At 47.7% G+C, this 21,844-nt stretch overlaps 1 protein-coding gene across 1 annotated transcript in view; it reads right to left on the bottom strand.

Annotated features, from left to right (window-relative positions):
* The window catches only part of MAP3K5 (mitogen-activated protein kinase kinase kinase 5), a 368,573-nt gene that overhangs the window by 10,668 nt on the left and 336,061 nt on the right, over window positions 1–21,844 (bottom strand). The window contains exon 28 of the mRNA XM_063917408.1: window positions 12,857–12,969. Coding sequence (XP_063773478.1) covers window positions 12,857–12,969 — 113 coding nt within the window. The remainder of the gene's footprint in view (window positions 1–12,856; window positions 12,970–21,844) is intronic.

Below are 21,844 nucleotides of genomic sequence, written 5' to 3' on the forward strand. Positions count from 1 at the left end.
GGCGCTGAAAGAAAATTGACAAAGCAGAAACCTGCACCTTTATGGTCGTCAAACATAGTCCGCCATCTAATCTCGTCTGTAAAAATAGCAAAGGACGGGATAACCTGAAAGATGACGACGTCGGAAACTGCCGATAATCACACCAACCAATATAAGCTCGCCAAATGCTGTGATAATGAGTCGCTGCAACTGTCTTCCTAGCACGTAACATGGTTGGTATAACAGACTCTGGAATGCACTCTCGTCTTGAGAGCGGCTTTAACAACCACCCAGGCAAATGCAGCCACGCTAAAAATCGGTGTAAAGAAACAGGCCCTGTTGCAGAAGGTCTGGACGTAGCAGAGGCGGCTTCAGATAATCTGCGAGTAGACAGCGGAGATCCGAGAACCACGTTCGCCAAGGCCAATGAGGCGCCACTAGTATGACGATCGTGGACTCTATTTTGATCCACTTTAGCAACAGAGGAAGCAGTGGAACTAGATACACAAGGCTGTACGGCCACGCTATTGTGAGAGCATCCACTGCCTTTGGATCTCTTGTTCTGGACACATACTGGGGTGTCTGATGATTTTGGCGGAACGCCATGAGATCCACGCACGGGTAACCCTACCGCTGGACTAACATCTGGAACCCTTCTGGATGTAAGGCCCATTGTCCTGGATGACAATCCTGACAACTGAGATAATCTGCTTCCGAGTTGTCTACTTCTGGAATGAACATTGCTGACAATCTCACTTGGTGATGCTCGGCCAAAACAGGATTCGAGCAACTTCTCGCAGGGCCATGCGACTTCGAGTCCCTTGTGTGTTGTATGCGACTGCCGTCGTGTTGTCTGACTGAACTTGAACAGTCTGATACTGGAGCATTTGAACTGCCTGAGTTCCAGGACATATATTGACAGTAATGTTTGTCGGTCTGACCAGAGATCCGGAAATTGACAATGTAAGACCACTGTTCCCCACCTCTGAGCCTTGCGTCCGTTGTCAGAATTATCTAATTTCAGACTCCGAACCTTTTTCATGCGGTAAGAGTAGTGACACTCTGGTCCTTGAAGACAACCGCACCATCTGATGAATTTGGAGAGGAGAACCTGACCATTATGCGAAAAGATCTAGTTGAAAAGAACGCGAGTGAAATATTCCAAACTGGAATGCTTTGAAAGACGCCACCATCTTTCCAACAGTCGAATGCACAAGTGCACCGAGACAGTCTGTGGTCTGAGCACTAAGTGTACTAGATGACGAAGACTTTGTGTTTTCACTTCTGACAGGTAAATTCGTTGATCCCAGATTGAATCTTTTGAGACTGGACCAGGCTTGATTTTGTGTATTTGACAATCCAACCGTAAAGCATTTTGAACGAGTATTTGTTGAGACGAAACCTTGATGAGAAGGTCTTCTAAGTACAAAACTATCATCTCCCCCAGAGACATGAGATGAGCAATTATCAGACATCACCATTGTGATACCGGAGGCGCAGATGATAGGCTAGACGGTAGATTCTGAAATGGTTAATGGGTTTGTTGTACTGCAAACATTAAGTACAACTGACGAGGTAGCCAAATTGAAAAGTGTAAGTGCGTATTGTGGAGATGTAACACAATTATGAATTCCTGTGGTTCTAAACCTGCACTCACTGACCGCAAGGATTCCATCTTACCAAGCCGTCCGGCTTTGGTACTACAAAAATATTGCAATAAAAGTCCTGACCTTGTTGGAGTACTGGTACCAGAATTAAAACTGCTGAACCTAGTAGACACAGAATACTGGTCTGCAGAACTACCTTCTTGTCTGCTGACACAGGCAGACCTGTCTTGAAAAACTGCATTGGTGGTAGACCATTGAACTCTATTTTGTACCTCTGAACAGTAATGTGCAAAACCACTCATCCGTGGATGCGTGAAACCAAGCCAAGTGATTTGAAAGCGTGCTCCTACAACTGAAGATCAGAGATGGGCTAAAAGCCCGTCATGCCACTGGGTTGTCAGCTGGCTTTGTGTCTTGACGACGGGTAGTGGTTTTAGATTTCTTTACTACGTCTACTCTGTACGGTTATACCTTGAGCCCGGCCTCGAAAGGAGTAAGGGCTAAAGGACTTGAACGATGGTCCAGTGTATGTCCGTTTTGGAACAGGTGCCTCCAACGGTAGGAAAACAAATTTTCCCACAGTAGCTTGAGAAATACATTTGTTCAATTGAGGACCAAATAACATATCGTTAGTATAAAACAACGCCTCTAATCTCATTTTGAGCCAGCCTCGGCCTGGCAAGAACGTAACAAAAATGCCGTTGGGCCAAAATCAATGAAGCTGAAAGCTGAGAACTAACTTGTCAGACAACTATAGAAGCCTTACTCAAATACTCAGCCAATTCACAAATGTAAACGGTAAGAAGTATAAGCTAGTCTGAGGAAAGACTCTGTTGAAGGCCTAACCTGAGCTGTTTTGCCTATGCAACTACAGCCTTGTGAACCGAAAATCCAACTAAAGCAGGTCCAAGCAACACCAGTGCTGCTATATACATGGGCATTAGTATGCGCTCCAGTTTACACTCCGACTGGGTTTTAAGCGTCGTTGCAGCTGGGATTGGCTTTGAAAGTTTTAAAACAGAAAACCCACTGGTGGTGAATTTTTCCATCCAGTTGTCATAGCCGGTGGGAATGATAGTTAGGCAAAAATCGTCTTTAGCATAGTCATCTCCCCCAAAACATTTATCTTCAACTGTTAATTAAGAGAATCTGAATAAGGAAAACACACAGTCTACCTTTGTCTTTTAGCAAATAACACTTCATCTTTGACAGAGTCTCCTTTGCCGTAGTGAAATGCAATACCTGGCGGACTGCCCTAAGGATCTTAAATCGTCCGAATGTGACACCAAGGACACCGTTAAATGATAAGACAAACGATGACTACTCCTAGGAAACTAACTATACATGGACTTTAGTAAACCCTACAAAATCCTAGAAATATCCTGAGCCCTCTAAGGGCCATATGCACTTGCGGTCGAATTGCCGCAAATGTCGAAAAACAGGGCATTTTCGAGAAAGAAAAAAAAATGATTCGACAATGCAATACAGTACTTTTCGACAAAAAAATGGCCGTTTCAGATTCGACTATTTGCAATTCGACATTTGTCAAATTCGACATGTCTGCAATGGTAAAAATGCGGCTTTTCGACAAAAGTATATTCAATTGAAGAATGTCGATTCGACAACAGTGCTGTTCGACAGTCATTTCGTGAATTTCAGTCCGCCTCATTTTGCTGGCGTGATCTAATAAAAAATTTTAAAAACATTTTTTTTGTGTTTTTTTTTTTATTGCTAATAGCATATCTATTTATATTAGAAGGGATTATCTACTTGGTTTGTCTATTTAGGAGCCACAAGTATTATTTAATAGATTTTTTAAAAGAATATTTTTTTTTTTTTTTACGGACTAAAATAATATGGAGAGATCAGAGCATGTTTTTCAGTGGGAAGGGGTGGGAATGGGTTGAAAATCCTGAAAAAAAATGGGTGGGGTCCCCCCTCCTAAGCTCAAACCAGCCTCGGGCTCTTTGAGCCGGTCCTGGTTGTAAAAATACGGGGGGGGGGGGGGGAGAATGACAGGGGATCCCCCGTATTTTAACAACCAGCACCGGGCTCTGCGTCCGGTCCTGGTGCAAAAAATGCGGGGGACAAAAGACGTAGGGGTTCCCCGTATTTTTCACACCAGCACCGGGCTCCACTAGCTGGAGAGATAATGCCACAGCCGGGGGAAACTTTTATACCGGTCCCTGCGGCCGTGGCATTAAATCCCCAACTAGTCACCCCTGGCCGGGGTACCCTGGAGTGGGGACCCCTTAAATCAAGGGGTCCCCCCCCCACCTCCAGCCACCCAAGGGCCAGGGGTGAAGCCCGAGGCTGTCCCCCCCCCCATCCAAGGGCGGCGGATGGGAGACTGATAGCCAAGTGTCAAAATAAAGAATATTCTTTTTTTGTAGCAGAACTACAAGTCCCAGCAAGCCTCCCCCACAAGCTGGTACTTGGAGAACCACAAGTACCAGCATGTGGGGGAAAAACAGGCCCGCTGGTACCTGTAGTTCTACTGCAAATAAAAACCAAATAAAAACAGTACACACACACACACACACACACACGCGCGTGATAGTATAACTTTATTACATACATGCACACCGACACACACATACTTACCTATGTTGACACGAAGAGTCGGTCCTCTTCACCAGTAGAATCCACGGGTTACCTGTAAATAAAATTATACTCCCAACAATCCTGCGTAGATCGGTCCTCTTCTGCTTGTAATCCACGTACTTGGCAAAATAATAAAACGCAAAACCCGATCCACGCACTGAAAGGGGTCCCATGATTACACATGGGACCCCTTTCCCCCGACTGCCGGGTCCCCCCGTGACTGCTGTCAAAGAGGGTCCCTTCAGCCAATCAGGGAGCGCCACGTCGTGGCACTCTCCTGATTGGCTGTGTGCATCTGAGCTGTCAGGCGGCGCACAGCACATAGGCGCTCCATTATATTCAATGGTGGGAACTTTGCGGTCAGCGGTTGACCGCGAGTAACCTCAACCGCTGCCGCAAAGTTCCCACCATTGGATACAATGGAGCGCCTATGTGCTACATTGTATCTCGAGTGCGCCGCCTGACAGCTCAGACGCGCACAGCATTTTGGATAAGGGATACTCAACCTGTATGTGTGTGTGTGTGTATATCTATATATATATCTATATATATATATCTCTATCTCTATATACACTGCTCAAAAAAATAAAGGGACCACTAAAATAACACATCCTAGATCTGAATGAATGAAATATTCTTATTATATACTTTGTTCTTTACATAGTTAAATGTGCTGACAACAAAATCACACAAAAATTATCAATGGAAATCAAATTTTTTAACCCATGGAGGTCTAGATTTGGAGTCTCCCTCAAAATTAAAGTGGAAAAACACACTACAGGCTGATCCAACTTTGATGTAATGTCCTTAAAACAAGTCAAAAAGAGGCTCAGTAGTGTGTGTGGCCTCCACGTGCCTGAATGACCTCCCTACAATGCCTGGGCATGCTCCTGATGAGGTGGCGGATGGTCTCCTGAGGGATCTCCTCCCAGACATGGACTAAAGCATCCGCCAATTCCTGGACAGTCTGTGGTGCAACGTAGAGTTAGCGGATGGAGCGAGACATGATGTCCCAGATGTGCTCAATTGGATTCAGGTCTGGGGAACGGGCGGGCCAGTCCATAGCATCAATGCCTTTGTCTTGCAGGAACTGCTGACACTCCAGCCACATGAGGTCTAGCATTGTCTTGCATTAGGGGGAACCCAGGGCCAACCGTACCAGCATATGGTCTCACAAGGGGTCTGAGGATCTCATCTCGGTACCTAATGACAGTCAGGCTACCTCTGGCGAGCACATGGAGGGCTGTGCGGCCCCCCAAAGAACTGCCACCCCACCCATTACTGACTCACTGCCAAACCGTTCATGCTGGAGGATGTTGCAGGGCTGTGACACATGCACATTTGTGGCTTGCTGGAGGTCATTTTGCAGGGCTCTGGCAGTGCTCCTCCTTGCACAAAGGCGGAGGTAGCGGTCCTGCTGCTGGGTTGTTGCCCTCCTACGGCCTCCTCCACGTCTCCTGATGTACTGGCCTGTCTCCTGGTAGCGCCTCCATGCTCTGGACACTACGCTGACAGACACAGCAAACCTTCTTGCCGCAGCTCGCATTGAGGTGCCATCCTGGATGAGCTGCACTACCTGAGCCACTTGTGTGGGTTGTAGGGAGGTCATACAGGCACGTGGAGGCCACACACACTACTGAGCCTCATTTTGACTTGTTTTAAGGACATTACATCTAAGTTGGATCAGCATGTAGTGTGTTTTTCCACTTTAATTTTGAGGGTGACTCCAAATCCAGACCTCCATGGGTTAATACATTTTATTTCCATTGATAATTTTTGTGTGATTTTGTTGTCAGCACATTCAACTATGTAAAGAACAAAGTATTTAATAAGAATATTTCATTCATTCAGATAAAGGATGTGTTATTTTAGTGTTCCCTTTATTTTTTTGAGCAGTGTATGTATATATATATATATATATATATATATATAAAATAAGATTTTACTCACCGGTAAATCTATTTCTCGTAGTCCGTAGTGGATGCTGGGAACTCCGCAAGGACCATGGGGAATAGACGGGCTCCGCAGGAGACTGGGCACTCTAAAAGAAAGATTAGGTACTATCTGGTGTGCACTGGCTCCTCCCTCTATGCCCCTCCTCCAGACCTCAGTTAGGATACTGTGCCCGGAAGAGCTGACACAATAAGGAAGGATTTTGAATCCCGGGTAAGACTCATACCAGCCACACCAATCACACCGTATAACTCGTGATACTATACCCAGTTAACAGTATGAAATATAACTGAGCCTCTCAACAGATGGCTCAACAATAACCCTTTAGTTAGGCAATAACTATATACAAGTATTGCAGACAATCCGCACTTGGGATGGGCGCCCAGCATCCACTACGGACTACGAGAAATAGATTTACCGGTGAGTAAAATCTTATTTTCTCTGACGTCCTAGTGGATGCTGGGAACTCCGTAAGGACCATGGGGATTATACCAAAGCTCCCAAACGGGCGGGAGAGTGCGGATGACTCTGCAGCACCGAATGAGAGAACTCAAGGTCCTCCTCAGCCAGGGTATCAAATTTGTAGAATTTTGCAAACGTGTTTGCTCCTGACCAAGTTGCAGCTCGGCAAAGTTGTAAAGCCGAGACCCCTCGGGCAGCCGCCCAAGATGAGCCCACTTTCCTCGTGGAATGGGCTGTTACTGATTTAGGATGCGGCAATCCAGCCGCAGAATGCTCCAGCTGAATTGTGCTACAAATTCAGCGAGCAATAATCTGCTTAGAAGCAGGAGCACCTATTTTGTTGGGTGCCTACAGGATAAAAAACGAGTCAGTTTTCCTGACTCCAGCCGTCCTGGAAATATAAATTTTTAAGGCCCTGACTACGTCCAGTAACTTGGAATCTTCCAAGTCCCTAGTAGCCGCAGGCACTACAATAGGTTGGTTCAAGTGAAAAGCTGATACCACCTTAGGGAGAAACTGGGGACGAGTCCTCAATTCTGCCCTATCCATATGGAAAATCAGATAAGGGCTTTTACATGACAAAGCCGCCAATTCTGACACACGCCTGGCCGAAGCCAAGGCCAATAACATGACCACTTTCCACGTGAGATATTTCAAATCCACAGTTTTAAGTGGCTCAAACCAATGTGATTTTAAGAAACTCAACACCACGTTGAGATCCCAAGGTGCCACAGAAGGCACAAAAAAGGGGCTGAATATGTAGCACTCCCTTTACAAATGTCTGAACTCCAGGCAGTGAAGCCAGTTCTTTCTGGAAGAAAATCGACAGAGCCGAAATCTGGACCTTAATGGAACCCAATTTTAGGCCCATAGTCACTCCTGACTGTAGGAAGTGCAGAAAACGACCCAGCTGAAATTCCTCTGTTGGGGCCTTCCTGGCCTCACACCACGCAACATATTTTCGCCAAATACGGTGATAATGGTTTGTGGTTACTTCTTTCCTGGCTTTTATCACCGTAGGAATGACTTCCTCCGGAATGCCCTTTTGCTTTAGGATCCGGAATTCAACCGCCATGCCGTCCAACGCAGCCGCGGTAAGTCTTGGAACAGACAGGGCCCCTGCTGTAGCAGATCCTGTCTGAGCGGTAGAGGCCATGGGTCCTCTGATATTATTTCTTGAAGTTCTGGGTACCAAGCTCTTCTTGGCCCATCCGGAACCACGAGTATCGTTCTTACTCCTCGTTTTCTTATTATTCTCAGTACCTTTGGTATGAGAGGCAGAGGAGGGAATACATAAACCGACTGGTACACCCACGGTGTCACTAGAGCGTCCACAGCTATTGCCTGAGGGTCCCTTGACCTGGCGCAATATCTAGTTTTTTGTTTAGGCGGGACGCCATCATGTCCACCTGTGGCCTTTCCCAACGATTTACCAACAGTTGGAAGACTTCTGGATGAAGTCCCCACTCTCCCGGGTGTCGGTCGTGTCTGCTGAGGAAGTCTGCTTCCCAGTTGTCCACTCCCGGAATGAACACTGCTGACAGTGCTAAGACGTGATTTTCCGCCCATCGGAGAATCCTTGTGGCTTCTGCCATCGCCATTCTGCTTCTTGTGCCGCCCTGTCGGTTTACATGGGCGACTGCCGTGATGTTGTCTGATTGGATCAGTACCGGCTGGTTTTGAAGCAGAGGCCTTGCCAGACCTAGGGCATTGTAAATGGCCCTCAGTTCCAGACTATTTATGTGTAGGGACGACTCCTGACTTGACCAAAGTCCTTGGAAATTTCTTCCCTGTGTGACTGCCCCCCAGCCTCGAAGGCTGGCATCCGTGGTCACCAGGACCCAGTCCTGTATGCCGAATCTGCGGCCCTCTTGAAGATGAGCACTCTGCAGCCACCACAGTAGAGATACCCTGGTCCTTGGAGACAGGGTTATCAGCCGATGCATCTGAAGATGCGATTCCGACCACTTGTCCAAGAGGTCCCACTGAAAGGTTCTTGCATGGAACCTGCCAAATGGAATTTTGCTTCGTAAGAAGCTACCATTTTTCCCAGGACTCGTGTGCAGTGATGCACCGATACCTGTTTTGGTTTCAGGAGGTCTCTGACTAGAGATGACAGCTCCTTGGCTTTCTCCTGCTGGAGAACCACTTTTTTTCTGTTCTGTGTCCAGAACCATCCCCAGGAACAGCAGGTGTGTGGTAGGAACCAGCTGTGACTTTGGAATGTATAGAATCCATCCGTGCTGTTGTAGCACTTCCCGAGATAGTGCTACTCCGACCAACAACTGCTCCATGGACCTCGCCTTTATAAGGAGATCGTCCAAGTACGGGATAATTAAAAACTCCCTTTTTTCGAAGGAGTATCATCATTTCTGCCATTACCTTGGTAAAGACCCTCGGTGCCGTGGACAGTCCAAACGGCAGTGTTTGGAATTGGTAATGGCAATCCTGTACCACAAATCTGAGGTACTCCTGGTGAGGATGGTAAATGGGGACATGTAGGTAAGCATCCTTGATGTCCAGGGATACCATGTAATCCCCCTCCTCCAGGCTTGCAATAACCGCCCTGAGCGATTCCATCTTGAACTTGAATTTTTTTATGTATGTGTTCAAGGACTTCAAATTTAAAATGGGTCTCACCGAACCGTCCGGTTTCGGTACCACAAACAGTGTGGAATAGTAACCCCGTCCTTGTTGAAGTAGGGGCACCTTAACTATCACCTGCTGGGAATACAGCTTGTGAATTGCCTCTAGCACAGCCTCCCTGCCTGAGGGAGTTGTCGGCAAGGCAGATTTGAGGAAACGGCGGGGGGGAGACGCCTCGAATTCCAGCCTGTACCCCTGAGATACTACTTGAAGGATCCAGGGATCCACCTGTGAGCGAGCCCACTGATCGCTGAAATTTTTGAGGCGGCCCCCCACCGTACCTGGCTACGCCTGTGGAGCCCCCGCGTCATGCGGTGGACTCAGAGGAAGCGGGGGAAGAATTTTGATTCTGGGAACTGGCTGACTGGTGCAGCTTTTTCCCTCTTCCCCCGTCTGTGCAGAAAGGAAGCGCCTTTGACCCGCTTGCTTTTCTGAAGCCGAAAGGACTGTACCTGATAATACAGTGCTTTCTTAGGCTGTGAGGAAACCTGAGGTAAAAATTTTTCTTCCCAGCTGTTGCTGTGGATACGAGGTCCCAGAGACCATCCCCAAACAATTCCTCACCCTTATAAGGCTCTATGTGTCTTTTAAAGTCAGCATCACCTGTCTAGTGTCGGGTCTCTAATACCCTCCTGACAGAATGGCCATTGCATTAATTCTGGATGCCAGCCGGCAAAATATCCCTCTGTGCATCCCTCATATATAAGACGACGACTTATGTTCGCAAAATAGTATCCCTGTTTGACAGGGTTACAGACCACGCTGCAGCAGCACTATCTGCAGGTCTCAGTCTAGTACCTGAGTGTGTAAATACAGACTTCAGGATAGCCTCCTGCTTTTTATCAGCAGGTACCTTCAAAGTGGCCGTATCCTAAGACGGCAGTGCCACCTTTTTTGACAAACGTGTGAGCGCCTTATCCACCCTAGGGGATATCTCCCAGCGTAACTTATCCTCTGGCGGGAAAAGGTACGCCATCAGTAACTTTTTAGAAATTACCAGTTTCTTATCGGGGGAACCCACGCTTTTTCACACTTCATTCACTCATTTGATGGGGGAACAAAACACTGCCTGCTTTTTCTCCCCAAACATAAAACCCTTTTTTAGTGGTACTTGGGTTAATGTCAGAAATGTGTAACACATTTTTTATTGCAGGGATCATGTAACGGATGTTCCTAGTGGATTGTGTATATGTCTCAACCTCGTCGACACTGGAGTCAGACTCCGTGTCGACATCTGTGTCTGCCATCTGAGGGAGCGGGCGTTTTTGAGCCCCTGATGGCCTTTGAGACGCCTGGGCAGGCGCGGGCTGAGAAGCCGGCTGTCCCATAGCTGTTACGTCATCCAGCCTTTTATGTAAGGAGTTGACACTGTCGGTTAATACCTTCCACCTATCCATCCACTCTGGTGTCGGCCCACAGGGGGCGACATCCCATTTATCGGCATCTGCTCCGCCTCCACATAAGCCTCCTCATCAAACATGTCGACACAGCCGTACCGACACACCGCACACACACAGGGAATGCTCTGACTGAGGACAGGACCCCACACAGCCCTTTGGGGAGACAGAGAGAGAGTATGCCAGCACACACCAGAGCGCTATATAATGTAGGGATAAACACTATCACTGAGTGAATTTTCCCCAATAGCTGCTTGTATAAACAATATTGCGCCTAAATTTAGTGCCCCCCCTCTCTTTTTAACCCTTTGAGCCTGAAAACTACAGGGGAGAGCATGGGGAGCTGTCTTCCAGCTACACTGTGAAGAGAAAATGGCGCCAGTGTGCCGAGGGAGATAGCTCCGCCCCTTTTCCGCTGACTTTTCTCCCGCTTTTTTATGGATTCTGGCAGGGGTAATTATCACATATATAGCCTCTGGGGCTATATATTGTGATTATTTTGCCAGCCAAGGTGTTTTTATTGCTGCTCAGGGCGCCCCTCCCCCGCACCCTCAGTGACCGGAGTGTGAAGTGTGTATGAGGAGCAATGGCGCACAGCTGCAGTGCTGTGCGCTACCTTGGTGAAGACTGAAGTCTTCTGCCGCCGATTTTCCGGACCATCTTCATGCTTCTGGCTCTGTAAGGGGGACGGCGGCGCGGCTCCGGGAACGAACACCAAGGACGGGTCCTGCGGTCGATCCCTCTGGAGCTAATGTTGTCCAGTAGCCTAAGAAGCCCAAGCTAGCTGCAAGCAGGTAGGTTCGCTTCTTCTCCCCTTAGTCCCTCGTTGCAGTGAGCCTGTTGCCAGCAGGTCTCACTGTAAAATAAAAAACCTAACATATACTTTCTTTCTAGGAGCTCAGGAGAGCCCCTAGTGTGCATCCAGCTCGGCCGGGCACAGAAATCCAACTAAGGTCTGGAGGAGGGGCATAGAGGGAGGAGCCAGTGCACACCAGATAGTACCTAATCTTTCTTTTAGAGTGCCCAGTCTCCTGCGGAGCCCGTCTATTCCCCATGGTCCTTACGGAGTTCCCAGCATCCACTAGGACGTCAGAGAAATATATATATATATATATATATATACACATATATATATATATATATATATACACACACACACACACACACACACACACATATATATATATAATATATATATATACATACATACATATACACACACACACGACTTCTGCCTTAGTACACTGCATAATAATAAAAGTTCTGGATGGAAGGGCTCTGCATCAGCACTTCCTTCAGCACTTTTAATATACCCAGCAATATCGGACAACTGACATAATAATATCACAGCACAAGTGGCGACTTTCCCAAAACAACCCCTTTATTCTATAATAATTGTTGTGGACATGTTGGTAAATGTGGTTCTAAGGGGAACAAAGCTATTGTAGTGGAGGGTATCCTAAAATTAGTGATGGATTATTAAGATAACTGTATTATTATTTAATTGTGGTTTATTGAATTTTGTGTGTATGAATTATATATGTAATTTATACCACACTCACAGGTTATTCCAATTTCTGGTATAGCACGCTCTTTTTTCTTTCTTTTTAACTATGGCCCTCATTCTGAGTTGAACGCTCGCTAGCTGCTTTTAGCAGCAGTACAAACGCTAAGCCGCCGCCCTCTGGGAGTGTATAATAGCTTAGCAGAAGTGCGTACGAAAGGATCGCAGAACAGGGTTATTTTTTTTTCAAGCAGTTTCAGAGTACCTGCAGACCTACTCCTTCCTTGCGATCACTTCTGTCTGTTTAGTTCCTGTTTTGACGTCACAAACACGCCCTGCGTTCGGCCAGCCACTCCCGTTTCTCCAGGCACGCCTACGTTTTTACCTGACACGCCTGCGTTTTTTAGCACTCTCCCGGAAAACGGTCAGTTACCTCCCAGAAACGCCCCATTCCGGTCACTCACCAATCAACAGAGCGACAGAAAAGAGTCGCTAGACCTTGTGTAAAACTGCATAGTTTTTTGTGAAAATACGTCGCGCGTGCGCACTGCGGCCCGTACGCATGCGCAGAAATGCCGATTTTTAGCCTGATTGCTGCGCTGCGAACGGCAGCTAGCGATCAACTCCGAATGACCACCCATGTTACACTGTTTGATGCTTCTTGCCATGCCCAAGATCTAGCTGTATATAATTATGTCACATACCTTGTTTATTGTATCTTCATCCACTTGTTGCTGCTGCAGCCAATAGACGAGTTCTAGGTCTTCATTGTGGGTATTAGAGGGTCTTATGTGAGATACAGAAATACCAGGTATATCTGAAACAGAAATGGAGTAGTTAAATTAGTTGGTTCAACTCTCTGGTGAGCTAGAAAACAGTTAGAAAGCTGAAATAATAATGTGTTTGATCAATTTAGGCCTTTAATGGGGGTTGCGGTCGTTAGGTCGACAAGCATTGGGTCGACATGCACTAGGTCGACAGGGGTGTCTAGGTCGACCTGTGCAAGGTCGACAGGTCAAAAGGCAGACATGAGTTTTTCACAATTTTTTTCATTTTTTGACCTTTTTCATACTTTACAATCCACGTGGACCACTAATGGGAACGGTAATCTGCCCAAAGCATGGTGAGCGAAGCCAGCCATGCGAGGGGTCGCTGTGCACTAATTGGGGTTCCCCGTCAGCCGGTGGGATGCGGGCTGCGCGTGCTGGGCACTGTGGTAGTACAGGGACACCATTAGACCACCAGGGCAGGGGCATAGGTCAGTTTTACTAAAAACCGTTTACATATGGCCCACAGTACCCGGTGGTGAAGTCCAGCAAGGGGATAAGGCTCTGACCTGTAGCCCCTCCCCCAGGGCACCATTTAGAGTAAATGTTCACGCCCTGGAGCTGCATCTCTCTCTCTCTCTCTCTCTCCCCCTGTCAACTTTTGGGCTCCATTACCGCATGCTGAGCTGATCCTGGGACTGTTTGGGCAGAGCCTCCTCTGTAAAGCCGCCTGCATGTCAGCGCTGTGCATTTTACAGGACACTTGAGTACTTTACATGTCTGTTGACAGTGTTAATTAACCCTGAAGTAATGCACTGTTTCTTATGTAGTACAAGTACCCTGTGATATACATCCAGTCTTTACTGTGCATTGATATAGCTCTTGATCTGTATAGCTTTACTGAGTATTAATTAGTATTGCTAGTCCAGTGCAATTTTATTGCTTGTCATAATTTCTGCATTGTACATGTGACTATGTTTGTGTGCATATAGCTGCTGCGTGATTTCTATTCAGTGTATCTCACTCAGATTGCTATCCCTATATTCTGTACCCTGAGTGGGGCTGATTGCGTCAGGATTATTTGATATAGGCATTTCACAGGATATACTTATTGTGTATTTTTCTCTGTAATTTTCAGTCACTATATACCTCTTGAATCCTCTGTTTGTGCTATCACAGGGGGTTCTGGATTAGGTATTATACTGCTGATATTGTACTGTGTTGCCTGTGGTTCATGCTTTCATATTATGTCAGCTTTTAAGGGGCGACGGTTCTCCGGCTGATCCCACACTGCGTGGTGGTGACGCTGCAGACACATTGGAGGAAAACATAGCAGCAGAGGGTTCAGGTTCTGGGGGCTCCCTGCCCCCCAGTAGGGCCGTAGCAACGAGGGTCCATAATGAGCCACCTTGGGCTACTTTTTCCTCTCTACTAAATACGCTGGTAACTAGACTTATGCCCCCTATGGGACTCAGGTGCCGGTAAAGCCACATATTGTCCCTGCGGTTAACCCGCCATGGACAGATTATTATTATTATTATCCTTTATTTATATGGCGCCACAAGGGTTCCGCAGCGCCCAATTACAGAGTACATGAATAATCAAACAGGAAAACAGCAACTTACAGTTGATGACAGTATAGGACAAGTACAGGGTAAATAAACATAGTTACATCAGCAGATGACACTGGAATAAGTATCAGGTGGCAGAAGACTGCTGGAGTTGATGCAGTTGAAGATTATTAAAGTAAGAAAGGATAAGCACATGAGGGAAGAGGGCCCTGCTCGTGAGAGCTTCCATTCTAAAGGGGAGGGGTAGACAGACAGGGGTGACACAGATGGGGTACATGGAGAGTGTAGAACAGAGGGTTAGGATGAGATTTGGCTGGGTTTGGTGAAGAAGTGGGTCTTGAGAGCCCGTTTGAAGTTTTGTAGAGAGGTGGAGAGTCTGAGGGGGAGAGGTAGGGAATTCCAGAGAAGTGGTGCAGCACGTGAAAAATCTTGGAGGTAGGAGTGGGAGGAGGTGATCCGTAGGCAGGAAAGTCATTGTGCATTAGCAGAGCGAAGAGGACGTGTGGGAATGTAAAGGGAGATAAGATCAGAGATGTAGATGGGAGAGGAGTGGGTGAGGGCTTTGTAAGCGAGTGTGAGAAGCTTGAAATGGATTCTGAAAGGGAAGGGGAGCCAGTGAAGGTCTAGTAAGAGAGGAGAGGTAGACGTAGTGCGTTTGGTGAGGAAAATGAGCCGGGCAGCAGCATTGAGGATAGATTGGAGTGGAGAGAGGTGTTTGTCAGGAATGCCAGTCAGGAGGAGATTACAGTAATCCAGTCTGGAGATGACCAGTGAGTGGATAAGAGTCTTAGTAGCATCCTGGGTCAGAAAGGGTCTGATCCTAGAAATATTTTTTAGATAAAAACGGCAGGTTTGTGAGAGGTGCTGAATGTGTTGTTTGAAGGAGAGGGAGGAGTCAAGGATTACTCCAAGACAGCGCACTTGGGGGCTAGAGGAGATAGTAGTGCCATCAATAGATAATGAGATTGTAGGAGGTGAGGTTATGCGGGAGGGAGGAAAGATGATCAGTTCGGTCTTAGACATGTTAAGTTTAAGAAAGCGCTGGGACATCCAGGAAGAGGTAGCAGAGAGACAGTTGGAGATACGAGTGAGGAGAGCATCTCCTGTACACTCAGTTGCAGCAATTGAATCACCCACTGAACAGACAAAAACCTAACCCTCGCCTGCCTAAGACTAAGAGGTCCTCTAAGCGGGCCATTACTTCCTCACAATCTACCCATGTTCCAGACACTTTGTCTGATGAAGATGGAGTATATACTGACCCCTCAGACACTGACATAGATGCTTCTGATGGGGAATCTGTTTCGCAGGTGGACGTTCCTGACTTATTGGAGGCTATCAGGCTGATTCTTCAAATTGATGATGACCCGGAACCTGTTGTTACCTCTAAGAAACCGGATAGGTTTAAACGTCAGAAGGTTGTTAAACAAGTTTTGCCTCATTCTGACCATTTAGTTGACATACGTCAGGAATCCAGGCAAAATACAGGAAAGAAATTCACACCTCACAAGAAGATGCTGGCTCACTATCCCCTCGCTGCGGAGCTAAGTAAGAATTGGGAAACACCACCGCCGGTGGATTCGCAAGTGGCGCGGCTGGTGGTATCCTCTGCTCTGCCTGTATCTACCGTCACCTCTCTGAAATAACCGAAGGATAAGCGTGTGGAGGGTTGCTTAAAAGCTATATATACCCTCGCAGGAGCTGTGTGCATCGACCCACTATTGCAGCTACTTGGGCTGCAGAAGCTATTGAAGCATGGGCTCAGGAGGTGGAAGCAGAGCTGCTGTCCAACTTTTCTGATAATGCTAGACAATGTCTCTCGTATATTGTCACAGCATCTCATTACATTAAGGAGGCGGCTTCTGATGCCAGTATTCTGGCAGGCAAGGCTTCTACTACGTCCATTTTGGCTCGCCGGATTCTCTGGTTACGGTCCTGGTCTGTGGATCTGGACTCTAAGAAAACCCTGGAGGTGCTCCCTTTTAAATGAGACATTCTTTTTGGTGAGGCTCTCAATAAGATTGTGGCTGACTTAGCTTCTGCTAAGATGGAGTGTCTACCTAGTACTGCTCCTTCGGTCCCAAAGGTTAATAGTACTTCCTTTCATTCTCCAGGTAAAGAAAAGGGTCAGGCGTAACCCAAAAAGGCTTGCACTTCCAAAACCTCGAAGCCCAAACCTAAACGCGCCCGGGCTGCCCGTCAGTCTGCTTCCAAATCAGACAAGCCTGCTGCATGACGGGGCGGGCCTCCCCCTGGAGGATCCAAGGGTGGGAGGCCGACTTCTAAGGTTTACCCAGGAATGGTTGAAGACCACTTCAGATGCCTGGGTACGGGAAGTAGTCACGGATACGCCATATCCTTCAAGAATCGTCCCCCTCATCGATTTTGCCTAAAGACATCCCTTCGGATCAGGTGAAGGCAAAAACTCTTCATTTGGTAGTACAATCCCTCCTGGACACAGGAATGGTAGTGCCGGTGCCGCTGGCTCAGAGAGGCAAGGGGTACTATTTACTGCTATTTAGTCCCGAAACCGAATGGTTCCCCCCGGCCCATTCTCAACCTCAAGTCCTTGAACAAATTGGTGAGAGTCTCCAAGTTTCGGATGGAAACTCTTCGCTCTATTGTTCTAGCTTTGGAGCCTGGGGATTATATGGTCTGTCTGGACATAGAGGATGCTTAACTCCATATTCCTATTGCCATGTCGCATCAGCAGTTCCTGCGGTTTGCTATTGGCAACATCCATTATCAATTTGGGGCTTTACCTTTTGGTTTGACCACAGCTCCGCGAGTCTTCACGAAGGTCATGGAGGTAATGACCGCTTTACTCCACCATCAGGGTGTCAGGATCCTACCGAAACTGGATGACTTGCTGATCCTGGCGAATTCCCCAGAAATTCTCCTCCGTCATCTGGATCTGACTGTCCAGTTTCTGCAAGCCCACGGGTGGCTCATCAACTGGAAGAAATCCTCCTTGGTCCCTGATCAGAGCATGGTGCACCTGGGAGCATTGTTGGACACTCACAACCAGCGGTTGTTCTTGTCTCAGGAGAAGGTCCTGAACCTTCGGGACAGAATTTGATGCTTCTCTCATCCGCGAGTGCCGATTCACTCGGCGATGCAAGTACTAGGCCTCATGGTGTCGGCTTTCGACATGGTGGAGTACGCTCAATTTCATTCCCGCCCTCTGCAGAAGCTGATTCTTGCCAAGTGGGACGGCATGCCTCACCGGATCAGGTCTCACATTATCTCAGGAGGTTCGTCTGTCGCTGAACTGATGGCTCCAGGAGCAACGATTGAGCAGGGGTCATCCCTTCTGGATCTCCAACTGGGTCCTTCTGACGACTGATGCCTGGGGTTGGAGCAACACTCCCTTCAGGGTCGGTGGACCAAGGAGGAGTCTCTCCTCCTGTTGAACATTCTGGAATTGCGGGCAGTGTTCAATGCTTTGAACCTGGCCCAGCATCTGATACAGAACAGGCCTGTTCAAGTACAATCGGACGCCACCATGGTGGCGTAAATAAATCATCAAGGCGGCACTCGAAGCCGCATGGCAATGAGGGAAGTGTCAAAGATTCTTCAGTGGGCGGAACGCCATCTACCACCCATATCGGCAGTGTTCATTCCAGGGATCCTAAACTGGGAAGTGGACTTCCTCAGTCATCAGGACGTACACGCCGGAGAGTGGAGCCTCTATCCAGAAGTATTTCAACTCCTAGTGGACAAGTGGGGCCTTCCAGACGTAGACCTGATGGCGTCTCGACACATTCGCAAGGTTCCGGTCTTTGGAGCAAGGACAAGGGATCCTCCAGCAGCGTTCGTGGATGCACTGGCAATTCCATGGAACTTTTGGCTGCCGTACATGTTCCCTCTGGTGTCCCTTCTGCCCAGGGTGATAAGGAAGTTCAAGCAAGGAGGAGGAATCCTGCTTCTGATCGATCCAGCGTGGCCCAGATGGCATTGCTTCTCAGACCTACAGGGTCTCTTGAAAGAGCGTTCTCTTCTACTTCCACAACGCACAGACCTCCTCGTTCAGGGCCCTCATGTATACTAGGATTGGGCCCAGCTGGCTTTCACGGCGTGGCTCTTGAAGCTTCCGTTCTGAGGGCCAAAGCATTTTCTGAGGCGGTCATTCAAACCATGTTGAAGGCCCGTAAACCGGCTTCTGCTCGGATTTATCATAGGGTCTGGAATTCTTACTTTGCTTGGTGCGCAGCTAACAATCATGATGCTTACAAGTTTAGTACGGCCAAACTTTTGGGCTTCCTACAACGGGGCCTGGACTTGGGCCTTCGTCTGGCCTCCATCAAGGTTCATATTTCTGCCTTGTCGGTGTGGTTTCAGAGAAAAATTGCGACTCTGCCTGATGTTCATACATTCACTCAGGGTATGTTACGGATTCAACCTCCCTATGTCCCGCCTGTGGCTCCTTGGGATTTGTCGGTGGTTCTGGAGGCCTTGCAAGAGTCTCCGTTTGAACCTCTTGAGTCTGCGGACCTTAAGTGGCTTACTCTTGAGGTTTTGTTTCTGCTGGCTATTGCCTCTGCTAGACGGGTTTCAGACTTGGGCGCCTTATCCTGTCGGTCTCCCTTTCTGATTTTTCACCGTGACCGGGCAGTCCTTCGGACACGCCCTGGTTATCTAACTAAGGTAGTGTCTTCTTTTCCATCTTAGCCAAGAGATTGTGGTTCCGGCCTTTCTCTCTCCTGAATGGTCATCCAAAGAGCGGTCTTAGGACTTGGTACGGGCTCTCCGTATCTATGTGACTAGGACAGCTTCCATTCGGAAGTCCAATTCTCTCTCTGTCCTTTTTGGTTTTCACAAACGTGGCTGGCCTGCGAATAAGCAGACCCTGGCCAGATGGATTAGAATGGTGATTGCACATGCTTACGTACAGGCTGGCCTTCCAGCTCCTGCTACCATCAAAGCCCATTCTACTCGGTCTGTTGGACATTCTTGGGCGGCCCGCCATGGTGCGAGCCTTGAACAATTGTGGAAGGCGGCTACGTGGTCCTCAGTGAACACGTTCATAAGGTTCTGTGCCTTCGATACTTCCGCCTCCAAGGATGCTTCCTTTGGACACCGGGTTCTGGTGCCCGCTACGGTGCGTCCCCTCCCATGAGTAACTGCTTTAGGACATCCCCGATGTTATTCCCGGTGGCACCCAGTGTACCCCGCTGCAGAAAAGGAGATGTATGATAAGAACTTACCGTTGTTAAATCTTTCTGTGAGGTACACTGGGTTCCACAGGGCGCCCACCCTGACGCTTCTTTGGTTTTGTATGGCATTAGCCGCTGATACCTTCTCCTGTCGTGAGAATGTGGTGTACATGGCTACTAAAGGCTGTCGTCTCTTTTGCCTGCTAAAGCATTGGACTGGTTAACGAAACTGAGCTCCTCTGCACGGAGGCGGGGTTATAGAGGAGGCGGCGCTGAGCATCTTGGGAACAGTCAAAGCTTTAGCCTGTTGGTGCCTCGGATCAAGATCCTACTCTACACCCCGATGTTATTCCCTGTGGAACCCAGTGTACCTCGCAGAAAGAGATTTAACAACGGTAAGTTCTTAACCATAAATCCCCTTATTTTGGAACTAAAATTCCCTGAATTCAGAAGAATTACAGTTTGAAGTGTTAATATTAGGTGAGTGCTGAATTTCTATGATTTTTTTTATTTATTTGAATGGTGTGTCCACAAATACCACTGGCACCGTGGAAGTATGAATGCTGTGGGTTCTAGCCTATTGTATTTTATATATATATATATATATATATATATATATATATATATATATATATATTGTGACAAGAACACTGGGATAGTGTTTGAGGGCAGGTATATTTGTCCCAGGTTCTTGTCTTACATGTTTTAGAAAATGTTAACTTCTAGGAAAAATGCTTTTTGTTTTGTCTGAACCTTTTCAGTTTGCTGTAAAAGCTGGGTAAAGGCTCTGAGAGAGAGATAAGGCGAGTTCTAGACATTGGGCCCAGTTCGGGTCTTTGGCCTCACAGAGGGCTAATCAGGGTTTCAGCTGTGTAAGAGTGTTATAGTGCTTCTAACCTGATTAGTATGGGCAGACTGCCTGGGAAGGCTGGAGGATCTGTGTGTGAGAGACACGCTTTCTGATGCAAGTAAGCTATACAGTATGTACTGAAGAACTCTGTGTTTTGTTTAGTGACAGTTAGGAATATCTTATGTTTAGTTAGTGCCGGACAGGCAAGGTATTTTTATTTTTGGGTTTTGTTTTATTTTCTGTTTCAATAAAACTGGCCGGGGTCAGTTGTACCAGAAACTGGACTTGTGTTGTTCCTCAGCTGCTGCGTGCGGCCATATTCCCCAGGAAAAGGCGCCTTGCACCCCTACAGTGTTACAACTTGGTGGAGAATGCGAGCACACCGTTCTGCGCATAAGTGAAAGCAGCAGCTTTGTGAGGCCTGCAGAAAACGGTGGTTTATGCAGATACAGCCCAGTGTGAAGTTACTGAGACTCACCCCTGAGGGTTTGATATGTCCTGGGTGAAAGCAGCTACAAAGCCGCCTGAAAAATCTGTCGACATGGAGGATCTGCTTAAAGCCTTGCTGCAAGCTACAGCGGCTCAGCAGGAGGCCAACCGACAGCAGCAGGTGGCAATGGAGGAAAATATAAGACAGCAGCAGGTGGCAATGGAGGAAAATAAGAGACAACAGCAGGCAGTTGTTGATGAACTTTACAGGCAACAGCGTCAGGATAGACAGGCCTTAACAGAAGTGGTGCAGAGCCTTGCAGCCCGGATTGGAGATGTGGCCGTCAGTGCTCCGACCAGCTCTAGTTCTATACGGGCCAGTCACTTCCTGCAGAAAATGACAGAGGCTGATGATGTGGAGGCCTACTTGACCACGTTTGAAAGGACTGCAGAGCGTGAGAACTGGCCAAAAGCACAGTGGGCCAGTCTGCTGGCACCTTTCCTGTCAGGTGAGCCCCAAAAAGCTTACTTTGATTTAAGCCCTGCTGAGGCTCGGGACTATGATAAACTAAAGACTGAGATCCTGACCCGCCTGGGAGTCACGCTGTCAGTACGAGCACAACGGGTGCACCGTTGGCTGTACGCCATGGAGAAGCCTCCGCGCTCCCAGATGCACGACCTTATTCAGCTAACAAAAAAATGGCTACAGCCAGAGACATTAACTGGTCCCCAGATGGTGGAAAGAGTCGTCATGGACCGCTACTTGAGATCTTTGCCCATGGTCCTGCGCAAGTGGGTGAGCCATGGAAACCCGGGTACTGCTGACCAATTAGTGGACATGGTAGAGAGGTATTTGGCAGCAGAGGAACTACTGATGACCACCCAGCAACCCATAGATCCTCGACAGCGCCCTTCAGTA

The sequence above is a fragment of the Pseudophryne corroboree genome, chromosome 4 (assembly GCF_028390025.1).
Source record: "Pseudophryne corroboree isolate aPseCor3 chromosome 4, aPseCor3.hap2, whole genome shotgun sequence".
Taxonomy (NCBI): Eukaryota; Metazoa; Chordata; class Amphibia; order Anura; family Myobatrachidae; genus Pseudophryne; species Pseudophryne corroboree.